At 52.2% G+C, this 18,505-nt stretch overlaps 1 protein-coding gene across 1 annotated transcript in view; it reads right to left on the bottom strand.

Annotated features, from left to right (window-relative positions):
* Positions 1-18,505, bottom strand: part of CADM4 (cell adhesion molecule 4) — a 246,887-nt gene that overhangs the window by 47,023 nt on the left and 181,359 nt on the right. Inside the window, 4 exon segments of the mRNA XM_040420095.1 lie at positions 2,865-2,885; positions 2,888-2,998; positions 3,435-3,587; positions 7,486-7,632. Coding sequence (XP_040276029.1) covers positions 2,865-2,885; positions 2,888-2,998; positions 3,435-3,587; positions 7,486-7,632 — 432 coding nt within the window.

Raw genomic sequence — 18,505 nt, 5'->3', positions numbered from 1 at the left:
GCAACACATTCTCGGCTGACATCATAGCACATGCTCTATAAAGAAGAAAACACACGCACTGCACACAAGAGAACACATGCACTACACACAAGAGAACACACGCGCCTACACACAAGAGAACACGGCGCTACACACAAGAGAACACACGCGCTACACACAAGAGAACACATGCTCTACACACAAGAGAACACGCGCTACACACAAGAGAACACACCGCACTACACACAAGAGAACACACGCGCTACACACAAGAGAACACACGCGCAACACACGCGCTACACACAAGAGAACACACTCGCTACACACAAGAGAACACACGCTGCTACAACACAAGAGAACACACGCGCTACACACAAGAGAACACACGCGCTACACACAAAGCACAGACGCGCTACACACAAGAGAACACGCGCGCTACACACAAGAGAACACGCGCGCTACACACAAGAGAACACGGCGCGCTACACACAAGAGAACACGCGCGCTACACACAAGAGAACACACGCGCTACACACAAGAGAACACATGCTCTACACACGAGAACATTGCTCTACACACAAGAGAACACATGCTCTACACACAAGAGAACATGCTCTACACACAAGAGAACACACGATGTGCACACAGCACATGCACGAAGTGAAGAAGTGTGTATATGGAGTATATGGCACTATAATCAATCACTCGGCCGCTGTCAGGGAACGCCGCGCACCAAGCTAAAGGTAATATTGACTACACACAATACACGTCACGCGGCTCATGGGCTGTAATGATGATGCAAAACACAAAGTACATACTCCAGTCTCATGTGCCGACACGTGGCTTATTTAGGCTTAGATACACCGACACAGCGGTACATAGTCCTTGGAGATTGGTTCGCTGACACAGTATCGCACAAGCATTGCATAGATACATCAGCTCAGGAGATATCATCACACATACATGGATTAGATACATTGGCTTATACATGATATTAGACTCATAGCTTAGGCTACTTTCACACGTCGCGTTTTTTGCGGATCCGTCCATGGATTTGCAAAAACGCTTCCGTTACAGTAATACAACCGCAAGCATCCGTCCTGAACGGATCCTGGGTGCATTATGTCTTCTATACGATGACGGATCCGTTTTCTATTGTGCCAGATTGTGTCCGAGAAAACGGATCCGTCCCCATTGACTTACATTGCGTGCCAGGACGGATCAGTTTTGGGCTCCGCTTCGTTAAACGGACACCAAAGCGCTGCAGGCCGACTCCAGAGCGGAATGGAGACGGAACGGAGGCGAACTGACGCATTCTGAGCGGATCCTTTTTGGACCGCGTGTGAGAGACCTGAACGGATCTCACAAACGGAAAAACGCCAGTGTGAAAGTAGCCTTATCCGATATCATCACTCTTATTGCAGGTTTAGATACATCTGCTCAGCTAACAGTATCACACGTCATAAGCTTAGATACATTGGCTCCTGATTGGATAAGATACATAGGCTCAGCAGACATTATTGTACATTATAGGCTTAGATACACAGCTCAGTAGACAGTATCATACATGCTAGGCTTAGATACAGCAGCTCAGCAGACAGTATCATACATGCTAGGCTTAGATACAGCAGCACAGTATCACACATGCTAGGCTTAGATACAGCAGCTCAGCAGACAGTATCATACATGCTAGGCTTAGATACAGCAGCTCCAGACAGTATCATACATGCTAGGCTTAGATACAGCAGCTCCAGACAGTATCATACATGCTAGGCTTAGATACACAGCTCAGCAGACAGTATCATACATGCTAGGCTTAGATACACAGCTGAGCAGACAGTATCATACATGCTAGGCTTAGATACACAGCTCAGTAGACAGTATCATACATGCTAGGCTTAGATACAGCAGCTCAGCAGACAGTATCATACATGCTAGGCTTAGATACAGCAGCACAGTATCACACATGCTAGGCTTAGATACAGCAGCTCAGCAGACAGTATCATACATGCTAGGCTTAGATACAGCAGCTCCAGACAGTATCATACATGCTAGGCTTAGATACACAGCTCAGTAGACAGTATCATACATGCTAGGCTTAGATACACAGCTCAGCAGACAGTATCATACATGCTAGGCTTAGATACACAGCTGAGCAGACAGTATCATACATGCTAGGCTTAGATACACAGCTCAGCAGACAGTAACATAACATGCTAGGCTTAGATACACAGCTGAGGCAGACCAGTATCATACATGCTAGCTTAGATACAGCAGCTCAGCAGACAGTATCATACATGCTAGGCTTAGATACACAGCTCAGTAGACAGTATCATACATGCTAGGCTTGGATACAGCAGCTCAGCAGACTGTATCATACATTGCTAGGCTTAGATACACAGCTCAGTAGACAGTATCATACATGCTAGGCTTAGATACACAGCCTCAGCAGACTGTATCATACATGCTAGGCTTAGATTCAGCAGCTGAGCAGACAGTATCAAACATGCAAGGCTTAGATACACAGCTCAGCAGACTGTATCATACATGCTAGGCTTAGATACACACCACAGCAGACTGTATCATACATGCCAGGCTTAGATACAGCAGCTCAGCAGCTGCCCCCTGAAGATCCCTTTCAGCCCCAGCCCCAGTCAGGATCCCACATGAGAAATAATGGAATCTATGCAGCACCTACACCCATATACTGGGGCGTGACACAGCTCCGCTGGTTACATAGCAGAGCCGAGCGTGCACCAGGGGGTGACTGGTATAACTGAAGTTATCACCTACTGCCAGGAGATGTCTGTAAGAATGGCCACTCATCTCAGGACTGGTTCTCACCGGAGTACCCCTTTAAGTGCTCTTGGTGGTTGTGGTCTCACCTTTTAGCTCCTTGCGGTCCGGTACCACCTCAGCGTAGCTTCTGGCTTTGTCCTGGGCGCGGAGCAGATAAGTTCCACCGTTCCTCCCTCCACCGCCTGCTCCTTCACCTCCACCACTGGGTTCTCTGGAGGAACTGCAAGAAGAACACCCCATTAATGACCGCCTGACGTGCCCCCCACCCACCGCCAACCTTAGAATTAACCCTTAGTGTCACCCGCTAAGAATGAGGAGTCACAAACTCCCAGGGTGAGAGTCACTACGTTATCAGAGCATGCAGAAGCCCTGCAACTTTCTAATACAACGCCGTCATAATCTCTGATTGCTGTCAGTGAATGAAAACATAGAAATCATGGGTCGGCTATTGTTATTACAGACACGGGCACCTTGTCCTTCGCTGTAATGTCTTGCTACAGTATACTCCATGCACAACCAAAGCTGCAATACGAAGCCTGCTGCTGGTATTCAGGAGGACTTTGAGTGCAGCTCTGGATGTGACTGGAGAGTCGGAGGAGATGCGAGATCAGTATAGGTGAAGCGTGTGAAGGGCGGAGCTGGGCATATTTACGTACCGAGCACGGTGAGCGTGGCGATCTGGTGGTGCGTGTCCTCTGTATACAGCTGGCAGAAGTAACCGCCTTCATCATCCAGCTTGGCATTGGACAGATGGATCTTCACCAGTTTCGGAGTGAACTCCACCAGCTGAAACCGCTCGTCTCTTAAAGCTGGAAACAGGTAAAATGCTCGGACATTAAATACCGCAGGAGAATACCCGGGGGCCACACAGCGACACAGCCGTCCATAGGCAGCGCCCGCTCCACTGAAGTGAATGGGACTGAGGTGCAGGACCACACACAACCTGTGGACAGGGGTGGCGCTGTTTTCGGAAGAAAGCAGCCATATTTTTCTGGTCCTGGACGCGATATAATATACATGTCACTGCCCCGATGGGGGTCCCTGGCTGGTATAGTCTGCGAGTACAGCTCCCTACGGTCGCAGGTGCCAATTATGTTTATTTCCATAGTAAGGGAAAAAGTTTTTTTTTAAACAAATAAATACAATGTTATATTTTTTTAACACTTTCTACACAATTTGTTTCACATTTCTTTCGGTTGCACTTTGGGACATGAGATTCCTCAGTAAAGTGCTGCACCAAGCTGACCGCCATCCTACCAGGGTCGGGTCAGACCGAGGTGCATCCCACGCCAAAAACTCTGCGCTGAGCTGTGGATTCTGCTCTAGGTTTAGTGGAGAATGGACCCCTATATTTTTGGCACAGTTTTGAAAACCACGGGGCAAAAATCCTCAGGTGCAGCGGGGTCAGCACATATTCTGCCTGGTCTTCAGCACCAAATTCGCACTGAAACCTGCGCCCAAAATCCTTTGACTGAACATAATCTCAAGCTCTTGTACGTGGCGGACCTGGCATCTGAGGGGATGAACGACTTATTATACCGGAGTTATACCCTGTTCACGAGCATGGCTGCCAGCCCACCCCTCCAAGCTATACCCTGTTCACAAGCATGGCTGCCAGCCCACCCCTCCAAGCTATACCCTGTTCAAAAAGCATGGCTGCCAGCCCACCCCTCCAAGCTATACCCTGTTCACAAGCATGGCTGCCAGCCCACCCCTCCAAGCTTTACCGTGTTCACAAGCATGGCTGCCAGCCCACCCCTCCAAGCTATACCCTGTTCACTAGCATGGCTGCCAGCACACCCCTCCAAGCTGTACCCTGTTCACGAGCATAACTGCCAGCCCACCCCTCCAAGCTATGCCCTGTTCACGAGCATAACTGCCAGCCCACCTCTCCAAGTTGTACCCTGTTCACGAGCATGGCTGCCAGCCCACCCCTCCAAGCTATACCAAGTTCACTAGCATGGCTAAATAAAAAGAAAACAGTCTCCAATTTTAGTGATGTACTTATCGGCGCTGCAGATACACCAAGCGACGTGAGTAAAAATCGCTTCACAGTTAAAATGTCCAAAGAATGTTAATCGCGCTAATCACGTTAAGTGCCCTCTGAGTGAAAAGTTCCAATCCCGGACCTTTCTTTTCAATGCTCAGGTTGTTCCACCTTGTAGCCAAACAATCGGTTACCAGAGGCTAGGTGCACTCACATACACCTGCACCCTAGAGGGAAGAATTAGTACAAATAGTGAAGTTGGAACTTTACACTCACTAGCATGGCTGCCAGCCCACCCCTCCAAGCTATACCCTGTTCATGAGAATGGCTGCCAGCCCACCCCTTCAAGCTGTACCCTGTTCACTAGCACAGCTGCCAGCCCACCCATCTAAGCTATATCCTGTTCACTAGCATGGCTGCCAGCCCACCCCTCCGAGCTATACCCTGTTCACTAGCATGGCTGCCAGCCCACCCCTCCAAGCTATACCCTGTTCACTAGCATGGCTGCCAGCCCACCCCTCCAAGCTATACCCTGTTTACTAGCAGGCCATGAAGACAAGTCAGGTTATTTTGTGTAAATTTCAAGAAAAACTAAAATGCCTAATGAGGGCATGTTTTAATTTTTCCCTCGGGCCCTGGCTTCTTCAAGGGGTTATCCCATGATTAATGTAAAAAATGGTACCTCAGGGGGTGTGTCCTTTCCGCTTCAGCCCTCCCTAGCACATCTCGGGGGGGGGGGGGGGTGTCCTTTCTGCTTCAGCTCTCCCTAGCACATCTCAGGGAGTGTGTCCTTCCTGCTTCAGCTCTCCCTAGCACATCTCAGGGGGTGTGTCCTTCCTGCTTCCGCTCGCCCTAGCACATCTCAGGGGGTGGTGTCCTTCCTGCTTCAGCTCTCCCTAGCACATCTCAGGGGGTGGTGTCCTCCTGCTTCAGCTCTCCCTAGCACATCTCAAGGGGGGGGTGTCCTTCCTGCTTCTAGCTCTTTCCGTGGAACTGCCACAGGTTCTAACAGAACATACGGCTGGCACAGTTGAAGCTTTAAACTGAACGCATGCGACCCCCTCATTGAGTTGGACATACAATATGGTAAAAGAACAAACAGCAGGTGGCGCTGTACAGAAATATTTTAAGGAATAGCTCAGTGCTTATAATAAACTTCTAATCAGATGCAATTACCAAAGTCTCCCAGTATACACCTTATAGTGAAAAACATTTCCCAAATGACCCTATTTATGTCTCGCCTAATACTCAGCCCGTTGCTACACTCTCTCGCCAGCAGTGCTTGGACTCTGTGACAGTCTCTACTGTCATTCTGCCATTCTATTCGCAGTGTCAGATAGACGGCACATAAACAAGCTGTGGCTGGCAATCTTTAGAGAAAGCATCTCGGGGCGTCACAGACATCTGTGTGCCCAGTGATTTCTGCAGGGAGGAGAAGTAGCAGCGATTATCTAGAGGAAGCATTTTTCCAAATCCGAGCCCTCTCCTCCCGTCCGTCCTGTGTTTTTTTCTGCTGAAGTTACAGCTACTGAATGCAAACTGCAGATGTTTGGATAAATTAGAAGTGGATTAGAATTCGCCTGAATCACAGGAGGGGAGGGGGAGGGGGCGTCATCATGGGAAGCGGCAGCGTTTAACCCCCCCCCCCCCCCCAGGGAGCGTTACTTCCAGCCAATGAGCAGTGACGCAGGAATGAGCGGCTCCCTGAATCTGAATAGAAGAAGCAGCGGCCGCAGCATTGATCCTCTCCCCTGGATTACAACCCTCAGTGTGTTCTGCTGAGACCTGTAGTTCCTCTATTATCCTACTTTTCACTTAAAGGACAACTTCATTAACTGGTGCTGCTTGAGGTGTTCGCCTCGCCCGGCCTCATTGGTGGTGCCCCCCATGGTACGGAGAAGGAAAGGTTCTGCAATCTGAAAGTTCCTCGGATGCAAAATCTCTGCTTGCTATCAGAGAGTAGGCACACTCTTGTTTATATCTAGAGACTGAAAACCAGTACAGATGTCTTACTTCTCACAGCGGAGGGTTTGTTACAATTACCTCCAGTCTGGATAATGAGCTAAACCGCAGCACACATCTCCTTCCTGTTCGGTTTGTTACAGTGTGTCAGAGCAGGGTCACGTGTATCAGGTTTGGAGTCCAGGTCCTTATTTCAGAGGATTGTGTGGATGGGATCCAATCTGCTGCTCTGACACATTGTAACAAACTGGACAGGAAATAGATTCATGCTGCGGTTTAATGATACAATTGTAACAAACCCTCAGCTGTCAGAAGTATTAGGCTAGGGCCGTGTTGCGCGACAAAAGGGTACAACTACATTGACCATCATTATAAAAAATGTTGCGCGACTTTTCTGCGACAAGAAGTCGTGCGACGAATGTCTCCGTGTAGCCCTAGCCTTAGGTCTGTAGAAGTTTTCAGCCTCTGGATGTAAACGAGTAAGTTCCTACTCACTGACAGCAAGCAGACATCATGAAAATGGTGAAGAAAGTGCAGGATTAGAGAAACGTGGCTGCTTTCTTCCAGAAATAGCGCCACGCCTGTCCACAGGTTGTGTCTGGTAATGCAGCAAAGTGAATAGGGCTGAGATGCAATACCACGGGCAACCTGCGGCCAGGCGTGGCGCTCTGTACAGCCCTTCTATAATGCTAAAAAAGGACAACAGAACAAGGTTAGGGCCAATTTGAGGACCAGGGGGCCACCAGAGAGGTACCTACCACGTGTGCCATTAAAGAAGAGGGTCTGACGGGAAGGGTTCTGGATGACCACAATTGATCCATCGTACTGGTGCAGTCGGCAGCTGATCTCCGCCGTCCCGCCTTCGTTGACCGTCACATTCTCGGCCTGGACCTCCTGAGAGAACGCTGCAAGACAAAACGAGGCACAGGGTCAAGACGTGGCGAAAGAAGAGCGGACTTCTTACAACAGCAGAGACTCCCGGACCGTGTCTCCGATGAAACCGCCACAAAATGACATAAAATCACCACAATACAACATAAAACCGCCACGAGATGACCGAAAACCGCCATGAGATTACATAAACCCTGAGCAAAGAAATGAAGCTGATTGGAGATGAGCCGCAGGGGCAGGAAACGTGTTGGGCGAGTGTGACATCCACAGACATCGACAGACATGGTCCCCAAGGGCCACAGACGTAGAGCGGGATCCGCTCCTGATATGATGAGGCGTCAGAGAGGACCCGCTCGATATAACGAGGCGTTTCCCTGACATTTGTGAGGTTCTTCTGCAGGATCGGCGTCAGGCGGAGGAGCTCGTTAACCGAGGTCTTGCCGCTGACACGGATCGTTAGCCGGGAGATTCGACCCTGCACAGAAAAAAGGTGGCCGCAGCCGGAGAGCGCTATACCTCCGAAATCGTGCAGAGAAAGCCCGCCACGGTGGACAGCGGCGCGACCGGGCAGCAAAGGGGGTTAATAATGCAGCAACCGGATCGGCTAATTAGAGAGAATTAGAAGCCCCCCGGGTGCCCATAAAACAGTCATCAGCCAAGTGCGTGATACCGACGAGCGGTTGTGCGGTCTGCGGGGTAACGTACGCACCGCCCGGCACTTCATCAAACATGATGTCCGCAGTACAAAAAGAGCAATAAAAGCGTCTTGTCATGTTTATAGCTAGAAGCCATATGCCGAACCGCGCTCGGAGCCACGCAGGCTACCTGTGCAGCGCTCAGGAGGGGCCACAGGAAGACAAGTAAACGGGGCCCAAGGGGGACGTAAAATCCAAGGCAGACATAACGTGCCGACGTCCACGAGCCTCCACCACCGCTCTTATGCCGTCCTCTCCTGGCCTCTGGGTCCTATAGTCATTGACGTCGTGGCACCTGCACCGGCAGAGAGCTCTATGGTCTATCACAAAGGCCTTGGGCACCTTCAGACATCAGGGCTGGGGGCCACGGCTACCTCTGCACCCACATAGCTATTCGGTTCAGCCAATAAACCGCCTTCGTGTGCCGTCATGTCCAGCCTGTTACCCGGGGCCCCTGTCAACTGCCTTATGGGGCGATTATACGTGTTCTGGGGGCACACGCTATAGATGGACATGCCCTTTAAGACCGATATTTAGAGGAATATACTCATTGCTATGGATTAAAGGGATATTCCGGTTGTTTGGAAATGGGGGCCCCGGACCCCTGCTGGCCTCTGAAACGAACGGACGGGTGGCCGCTCCATTCCTTTCAATGGGAGTTCCAGAGATAGCCGAGTACAGCACTAATACCCCGGAATACCCCTTTAAATCTCTAAAAAGCAGGGCGGGGCTGTGACTACCAGCCCTTCATTATTACACGTGGATTGGGAGAAGCTTTTCCTATAACGTATGGGGTGTGAAGCGCCTGGTCGGGGGGGGGGGGGGGGTAACACGGCGGTAATATACTGCGCAGGGGGCAATATCTTATACATCACACGGTAGTGAGCCCCCCGGGCGCCTCCAGTTACGGCCCCCGCTGTACGGAGGAAGGGATGATTCAAGTCGAGCTGCTGCTCTGACGTTTCTGAAAAGCGAAACGCTTCTAAAAAGAGCAGAGGCTGCGCTGGCAGGAGACGCCGCGTTTCGCACGTTACACGGGTGACAGCGCGGGTACAACGCTGCGCCAGGTGCCAAGATCTGCCTCACACTAATTAACCCGACGACGCTCCCTTACAACCGGCGCCATCCAGGTCACGCTCTCTACAGGCAGCCACACAGGGTGCGGTATGCTCGGGGTTAAATCGAGGAGCGGCGTCCATGAAGGGTCCTGTTCGGTCGGGGGCTAGGATTTATATACTGTTTATATATATATTAAAGGGTGTGTAGACTTTTGCAACCAATCTTTTTTTATAGCTCCACTGATAGCGACTTGGTGAATAGCTGTACAAAAAACATGGGGTCTGCGTCCAAGGGTGCCGAGAACTGCCCAGCCGCAACGGCCGCCATATTGGATGTCACCCAGCTTTCCCTGGAACAGATCTAAAACCAATAACAGACGGACGAGAGACGGCGATTCAGTGTTAGGTGGGAAGAGTATCACTAGGAAAGCACCACAACGCCCACAATCCCTCCCAGCGAGGTCGAATTTTGAGTTCATTTGCATAATCCTGCCCAGATGAGTCGGCTGTGAATCGACAAGCCGCTGAAAAATGGCCGCTGTTGCCCATAGCAACATATCCCAGGGCAGCTTCCATTTTGTATCCTGCTCTTGCTGTGATTGGTTGCAGTGGGCGGCGAAGGCAGTATTTCACTTAGACCATTTCATGTCCGGCACATGACCTCAGGTGGCGGGGCATGACACTGTTCTCATCTGGTGACGTCTTGGCACCATCCTAAAATGGAGGAGAGTCAGCTGGTTGCCATGGGCAACAGGTCCACTCCACCTTAGCACCTATCAGATCACTACTTTCATTTTAAAATAAAAGTTGGACTCTGGTTGCTATGGGCGCTCTCCCTTAGCAGCAGTTTGGATAACTCCGCCCCCTGGTGTTAACTCTTGACTAGTGTGATATTTCTATTTCGAGGAATGTTCTAGAATCACGGTCGTGTGAATGGGACCTTAGATTAATGACCAGCCATATCCGCAGCCCGAACCTGGTGCATTGTGGGTAAACCCCCCCTAGAACCAGCCATATCCGCAGCCCCGGGGAACCTGGTGCATTGTGGGTAACCCCCCCCCCAGGACCAGCCATATCCGCAGCCCCGGGGAACCTGGTGCATTGTGGGTAACCCCCCCTAGGACCAGCCATATCCGCAGCCCCGGGGAACCTGGTGCATTGTGGGTAACCCCCCCAGGACCAGCCATATCCGCAGCCCGGGGAACCTGGTGCATTGTGGGTAACCCCCCCCAGGACCAGCCATATCCGCAGCCCGAACCTGGTGCATTGTGGGTAACTCCCCCCAGGACCAGCCATATCCGCAGCCCCGGGGAACCTGGTGCATTGTGGGTAACCTCCCCCCAGGACCAGCCATATCCGCAGCCCCGGGGAACCTGGTGCATTGTGGGTAACCTCCCACAGGACCAGCCATATCCGCAGCCCCGGGGAACCTGGTGCATTGTGGGTAACCCCCCCCCCAGGACCAGCCATATCCGCAGCCCCGGGGGAACCTGGTGCATTGTGGGTGAACCCCCCCTAGGACCAGCCATATCCGCAGCCCCGGGGAACCTGGTGCATTGTGGTAACCCCCCCCCAGGACCAGCCATATCCGCAGCCCGAACCTGGTGCATTGTGGGTAACTCCCCCAGGACCAGCCATATCCGCAGCCCCGGGGAACCTGGTGCATTGTGGGTAACCTCCCCCCAGGACCAGCCATATCCGCAGCCCCGGGGAACCTGGTGCATTGTGGGTAACTCCCCCCCAGGACCAGCCATATCCGCAGCCCCGGGGAACCTGGTGCATTGTGGGTAACCTCCCCCCAGGACCAGCCATATCCGCAGCCCCGGGGAACCTGGTGCATTGTGGGTAACCCCCCCCCCAGGACCAGCCATATCCGCAGCCCCGGGGAACTGGTGCATTGTGGGTAACCCCCCCTAGGACCAGCCATATCCGCAGCCCCGGGGAACCTGGTGCATTGTGGGTAACCCCCCCCCCCCCCCAGGACCAGCCATATCCGCAGCCCGAACCTGGTGCATTGTGGGTAACCCCCCAGGACCAGCCATATCCGCAGCCCCGGGGAACCTGGTGCATTGTGGGTAACCCCCCAGGACCAGCCATATCCGCAGCCCCGGGGAACCTGGTGCATTGTGGGTAACCTCCCCCCAGGACCAGCCATATCCGCAGCCCCGGGGAACCTGGTGCATTGTGGGTAACCCCCCTAGGGACCAGCCATATCCGCAGCCCCGGGGAACCTGGTGCATTGTGGGTAACCCCCCCAGGACCAGCCATATCCGCAGCCCGAACCTGGTGCATTGTGGGTAACCCCCCAGGACCTGCTGAGCTCTTCCTCAGCAGAGCTGTATTTGTGGCAGCTGTCCTGGCATGCTGGGAGTTGTAGTTTTGCAGGCGGCCTATGCCTGTGGTTCTGTAGCTCTGACCCGCCGTCCTCTCGTATTTTAAGGCTCTAACGAGGCCTGGCGTAGCGGGAGCCCTAGTGGAGTCGGCGGTCAGGTGCGGCGCCCCCCGCTGATTCTAATTAATAGAATTAGAGGTAAATGAGAACTAGAAATAAAAGCTTTTCAGCGACATCCCGCCGCCCGCCGCCGATACAGCAACATATGGTTTCGCTTCTTGCCGTGGAGCGTGGGATTTTACTCGCCTCGTACACGTAATGCAGTCCTGCCGCCATCTGGGACTCGCCATGCTCCACGGATATCTGGGTAAACTCTTCCTCTTTTTGTGTCATTTTTGATATTTTGCTGCGTTAACCCTATACTCCCCATATGGAAAGGGTTAATGATAACCTCATTCCTCTGGTAAATTCTCCGTTGGTTTTGATTGAGGTTGTAGTAGTGTTTATGCCGCGCAGCAGAGCTGAATGTGATATTGGACTTTTTGGAATAGGTTTGTCTGCAGTCCTATGTAAATCCACAGAGAACACATCTTAGGCCTCATGCACACGGGCGTTGTGCGATTGCAGACCCAATGGGGCAACGGCGGCGGCCGGGACGGATCGAGACCCATTCAACTTGAATGGGCCCGTGATCTGTCCGCACCGCAAAAAAATAAAACGTGCGGAGGCACGGACAGAAACCCCACGGAAGCACCGCAGCTCCGATTTGCGGACCCATTCACTGCAACATCTAGACAACACAGATATGGTACATCTAACCAAATCACCACTGCCACATCTAACAACTCAGCTCTGCTCCATCTGAGGAAATCAGCTCTGCTAGACCGGACTATCTCCGCTCTGCTCCATGTGACCAACTCAGCTCTGCTCCATCTGAGGAAATCAGCTCTGCTAGACCGGACTATCTCCGCTCTGCTCCATCTGAGGAAATCAGCTCTGCTAGACCGGACTATCTCCGCTCTGCTCCATGTGACCAACTCAGCTCTGCTCCATCTGATGAAATCAGCTCTGCTAGACCGGACTATCTCCGCTCTGCTCCATGTGACCAACTCAGCTCTGCTCCATCTGAGGAAATCAGCTCTGCTAGACCGGACTATCTCCGCTCTGCAACATGTGACCAACTCAGCTCTGCTCCATCTGATGAAATCAGCTCTGCTAGACCGGACTATCTCCGCTCTGCTCCATGTGACCAACTCAGCTCTGCTCCATGTGACCAACTCAGCTCTGCTCCATGTGACCAACTCAGCTCTGCTCCATGTGACCAACTCAGCTCTGCTCCATCTGAGGAAATCAGCTCTGCTAGACCGGACTATCTCCGCTCTGCTCCATGTGACCAACTCAGCTCTGCTCCATCTGATGAAATCAGCTCTGCTAGACCGGACTATCTCTGCTCTGCTACATGTGACCAACTCAGCTCTGCTCCATCTGAGGAAATCAGCTCTGCTAGACCGGACTATCTCTGCTCTGCTCCATGTGACCAACTCAGCTCTGCTCCATCTGATTAAATCAGCTCTGCTAGATCAGACTAACCCCCCCTGCTTCGTCAGACCAGTTCAGGTCTTCTCTATCAGACCAACTCATCTTTGCTTCTTCCAACCAACTCGGCTCTGCTCCATCTTACCAACTCATCCCTGCGCCCTCTGACCAACTCGGCCCCACCTCACCTGCTCAACTCAATTCTGCTTGGTCAAACCAACTCAGCTCTGCTCCATCTGACCAACTGAACCCTGCTACATTTGCCAATACAGTGTCCTTCCACTGTGAAACACACTCAGGATGCAGATGTAGCAGAGTTGAGTTGGTCATTAATGGTTTGTTATGTGCACCATCCAGTCACTAGGAGTCTGGAAAGTCTGATAGACAATGTGCAACCCTCTGCTATTCACCTCCGCCCTGATTCTGCCCCTGTGCAGATGGTTGCACCTTCACCCTGAAGGGGCACTATGTGGGTACAGTGCCAGGATATGATTGCAGTTCTAAGTAAAATCTCAGATAACTCATTGTGCAGTGCCAAGCACACCCTCGGCTCTGCTGCATCTGTTTTCCCGTCTCAGCGCTCTTCTCTCTCTCATTTACTTCTGGCACTTTGTTTCCTTCTCTTTACACCGCCGTCTGCCGCCCGCCATGTTTGCATTAATTCGCAGCCCTGAAGATGGCGGGGTGCGCGGTGTTCCCACATAATCTGATGACAGTATCAGCCGCTAAACGCTTTTAAAGTGGCGCACGCGGCGGCGGGAAATTACCGTCTGTAGGAGTTTAAATATTACTGAGCAAAGTGACAGAAAGTGAACCCGTCACTCCAGAGCAACCGCCAAGTGCACCATGAAAACCGCGCACGCGACTGCCGCCCACGACCACACCGAAACCACCGACCCATAGCCAGGAGCGGGCGCCCAGTAACCTGCCACATGGGGCACCACTGTGCAAATCACTAAGACGGGCGCCATACTTGTGCCAGGTTTACTGGGGGGAACTTCTTTTCATGTAAAACCTGCCTTTAACAGCAGCGGCAGACCGCCCCAGATATAGGGCACCGGCAGACCGCCCCAGATATAGGGCACCGGCAGACCGCCCCAGATATAGGGCACCGGCAGACCGCCCCAGATATAGGGCACCGGCAGACCGCCCCAGATATAGGGCACCGGCAGACCGCCCCAGATATAGGGCACCGGCAGACCGCCCCAGATATAGGGCACCGGCAGACCGCCCCAGATATAGGGCACCGGCAGACCGCCCCAGATATACGGCACCGGCAGACCGCCCCAGATATACGGCACCGGCAGACCGCCCCAGATATACGGCACCGCAGACCGCCCCAGATATACGGCACCGGCAGACCGCCCCAGATATACGGCACCGGCAGACCGCCCCAGATATAGGGCACCGGCAGACCGCCCCAGATATACGGCACCGGCAGACCGCCCCAGATATAGGGCACCGGCAGACCGCCCCAGATATAGGGCACCGGCAGACCGCCCCAGATATAGGGCACCGGCAGACCGCCCCAGATATAGGGCACCGGCAGACCGCCCCAGATATAGGGCACCGGCAGACCGCCCCAGATATACGGCACCGGCAGACCGCCCCAGATATAGGGCACCGGCAGACCGCCCCAGATATAGGGCACCGGCAGACCGCCCCAGATATAGGGCACCGGCAGACCGCCCCAGATATACGGCACCGGCAGACCGCCCCAGATATACGGCACCGGCAGACCGCCCCAGATATAGGGCACCGGCAGACCGCCCCAGATATACGGCACCGGCAGACCGCCCCAGATATAGGGCACCGGCAGACCGCCCCAGATATAGGGCACCGGCAGACCGCCCCAGATATAGGGCACCGGCAGACCGCCCCAGATATAGGGCACCGGCAGACCGCCCCAGATATACGGCACCGGCAGACCGCCCCAGATATAGGGCACCGGCAGACCGCCCCAGATATAGGGCACCGGCAGACCGCCCCAGATATAGGGCACCGGCAGACCGCCCCAGATATAGGGCACCGGCAGACCGCCCCAGATATAGGGCACCGGCAGACCGCCCCAGATATAGGGCACCGGCAGACCGCCCCAGATATAGGGCACCGGCAGACCGCCCCAGATATAGGGCACCGGCAGACCGCCCCAGATATACACGGCAACGACAGACCGCCCCAGATATACAGCACTGACAGACCGCCCCAGATATATACGGCACCGGCAGACAGCCCCAGATAAACGGCAATGACAGACCGCCCCAGATATACGGCACCGGCAGACCGCCCCAGATATACAGCAATGACAGACCGCCCCAGACATACGGCAATGACAGACCGCCCCAGACATACGGCAATGACAGACCGCCCCAGACATACGGCACCGGCAGACCGCCCCAGATATATACGGCACCAGCAGAATTCTGCCCATAAACAATACAACTGTCCACACAGACGCCCAGTGCCATCACATTGCCCCATAAACAATGCCATGAGCAGCAATGCCAGCAGACTGTCCATAAACAGCAGCTTCAGAACACACTTGTAGTATTTTGTCTGCCTGTGGCCACCACTAGGGGGAGCTCACTGCATAATTCCCCAGCTGCCATATACACAGCCATACATGTACAGCTGGCTCTCCTAGTGGTCGGGAGCCAAGCATTACAGGAAGTATTTCCACAGCAGCCGGACCCCACAGCGCTCTGCATTTATTGACGCCATTATGCTTGTGTGTGCACAGCGCAGCCTGACCCTTACTAGTGAATGCAGCTCTGGATGTGAGTGGAGAATAAATCCTGCCACATATAAATTATAAGCTCTGCTGTAAATGTCTTCCTGCTCACACATCACATCCATATAATTAATTCCCTCCCGCGTCCCCTGCGCCTTCCTTCCATTATCAGGCAGAGAATAGGGATGATGTCATCCAGCGAGTTCGCCCTGTGATTACACCTCGGCCGCCAGATAGAAATCTTCTGCTCCCAAGTCTGCGGTTCACAAGGGGTTAAGAGACATGTCAGGCCGCTCTACTGCCCCCTACATCAGGGCAGGAGGACCCCAAACAGCCAGAGACAATGAGGTCCCAGTGAGGAGCCATAGTGTCCCTAAACTTCGCCTCCCCTCACTTCCACACATCTGAATTGGGTTGCTTCTGCTGGGGGTGCAAGGATTTTTGCAAACCCCATTCAGATGAATAAAACAATTTAAGAAATATCAAACACATGTGAACTCACCCCTGCACAAGTGTAACCCATGGACGTCACCAGCCTGCACCCCTGTCAAACACAGCTCTGCTACATCAGCACACCAGGGCAGAGCGCCCGCTGATCAGTTTGGTGTTATTATTGTTGCTCCTTAAACAATTTCTGTGGTTTTGTTCTCTAAATGGCTTCTTAATCCAAACGCGGAAACATCGCACATCAACGTGGGGCAGTAATTGCCTGGAATCATCTCAAGATGGAAATATGTAAATGACGAGCGCTATGATTAGGCCTCAATCTGTGGTGGAGCAGATTAGGCCTGTGCCTAAGGCGTCATACTCATAGACTGAAGGATGAAGGGTTTGTCTCGTATCAGAGCTGAAATTATGTCCCAAGCAGAAGAAGCTAGCTACTGCCGCACTCACTTATGGCACCATAGGACTACAATTCCCAGCATTCCAGATATTAAAAAATAACTGGTAGCTTTATTAAGACTCTGAATGACAACAAATTCGCCACATTGAGCTCTGGATTGGCTGAAAACCCTGTCATTTTCAGAACCAACAATCTCTGTTAACTATATAACATTATCATGTCAGAGGCCAATTTTTTTCTAAATCCCTTGCATAGACATAAAATTGCAGGATAGACCCTGTCTGTTTGCGGTCACCACTAGGGGGAGCTCACAGAATATAGATATATACAGCCACCACTAGAGGGAGCTCAGGAGATTACTACATACAGATATATACAGCCACCACTAGAGGGAGCTCAGGAGATTACTACATACAGATATACACAGCCACCACTAGAGGGAGCTCAGGAGATTACTACATACAGATATATACAGCCACCACTAGAGGGAGCTCAGGAGATTACTACATACAGATATATACAGCCACCACTAGAGGGAGCTCAGGAGATTACTACATACAGATATATACAGCCACCACTAGAGGGAGCTCAGGAGATTACTACATACAGATATATACAGCCACCACTAGAGGGAGGCCAGGAGATTACTACATACAGATATATACAGCCACCACTAGAGGGAGCTCAGGAGATTTCTACATACAGATATATACAGCCACCACTGGAGGGAGCTCAGGAGATTACTACATACAGATATATACAGTCACCACTAGAGGGAGCCCAGGAGAGTACTACATACAGATATATACCGCCACCACTAGAGGGTGATCAGGAGATTACTGCATACAGATATATACAGCCACCACTAGAGGGAGCTCAGGAGATTACTACATACAGATATATACAGCCACCACTAGAGGGAGCTCAGGAGATTACTACATACAGATATATACAGCCACCACTAGAGGGAGCTCAGGAGATTACCACATACAGATATATACAGCCATCACTAGAGGGAGCTCAGGAGATTACTACATACAGATATATACAGCCACCACTAGAGGGAGCTCAGGAGATTACTACATACAGATATATACAGCCACCACTAGAGGGAGCTCAGGAGATTACTACATACAGATATATACAGTCACCACTAGAGGGAGCCCAGGAGAGTACTACATACAGATATATACAGCCACCACTAGATGGAGCTCAGGAGATTACTACATACAGATATATACAGCCACCACTAGGGGGAGCTACATATTGTCTAAGCACAGGATCCTGGGGTTTGCTGGATTAGAGAACCTATTAGGACACTTGATGCTATTCATATGGGAGTTGGTCTCCTCCAGCATCTTCTATTGTGCCGCATTCGGGGGTCTCTGCCTCTCCATGCTCCTGGACTGCAGATCAAGGACTTTGGCTGAAAACCTACAAAGACGACTCGCTTTGTGATTTTTCCGGAGAGTAGATGTCCCCGCACCAGGCGCCCGGCTCCCGCAGCCAAGAAAACATCGCACTTCACTTAGAGGAAATAATTGGATTCTTAATTGTGGAGGGAATCGATTTACTTCCAGTTTGAGATTGAAATAATTGTATTGGAAAGTGATATTAGTTTTAGCGAAGAAATCCCATAAAGTGGCGCAGTGGAGATCCTGATGTGACGGAATAAACAGCAGAAGATCGAA

The sequence above is a fragment of the Bufo bufo genome, chromosome 1, assembly GCF_905171765.1.
Source record: "Bufo bufo chromosome 1, aBufBuf1.1, whole genome shotgun sequence".
Lineage (NCBI taxonomy): Eukaryota > Metazoa > Chordata > Amphibia > Anura > Bufonidae > Bufo > Bufo bufo.
Note: the sequence above shows the minus strand (reverse complement) of the source record. Positions and strands in the feature narration are given on the sequence as shown.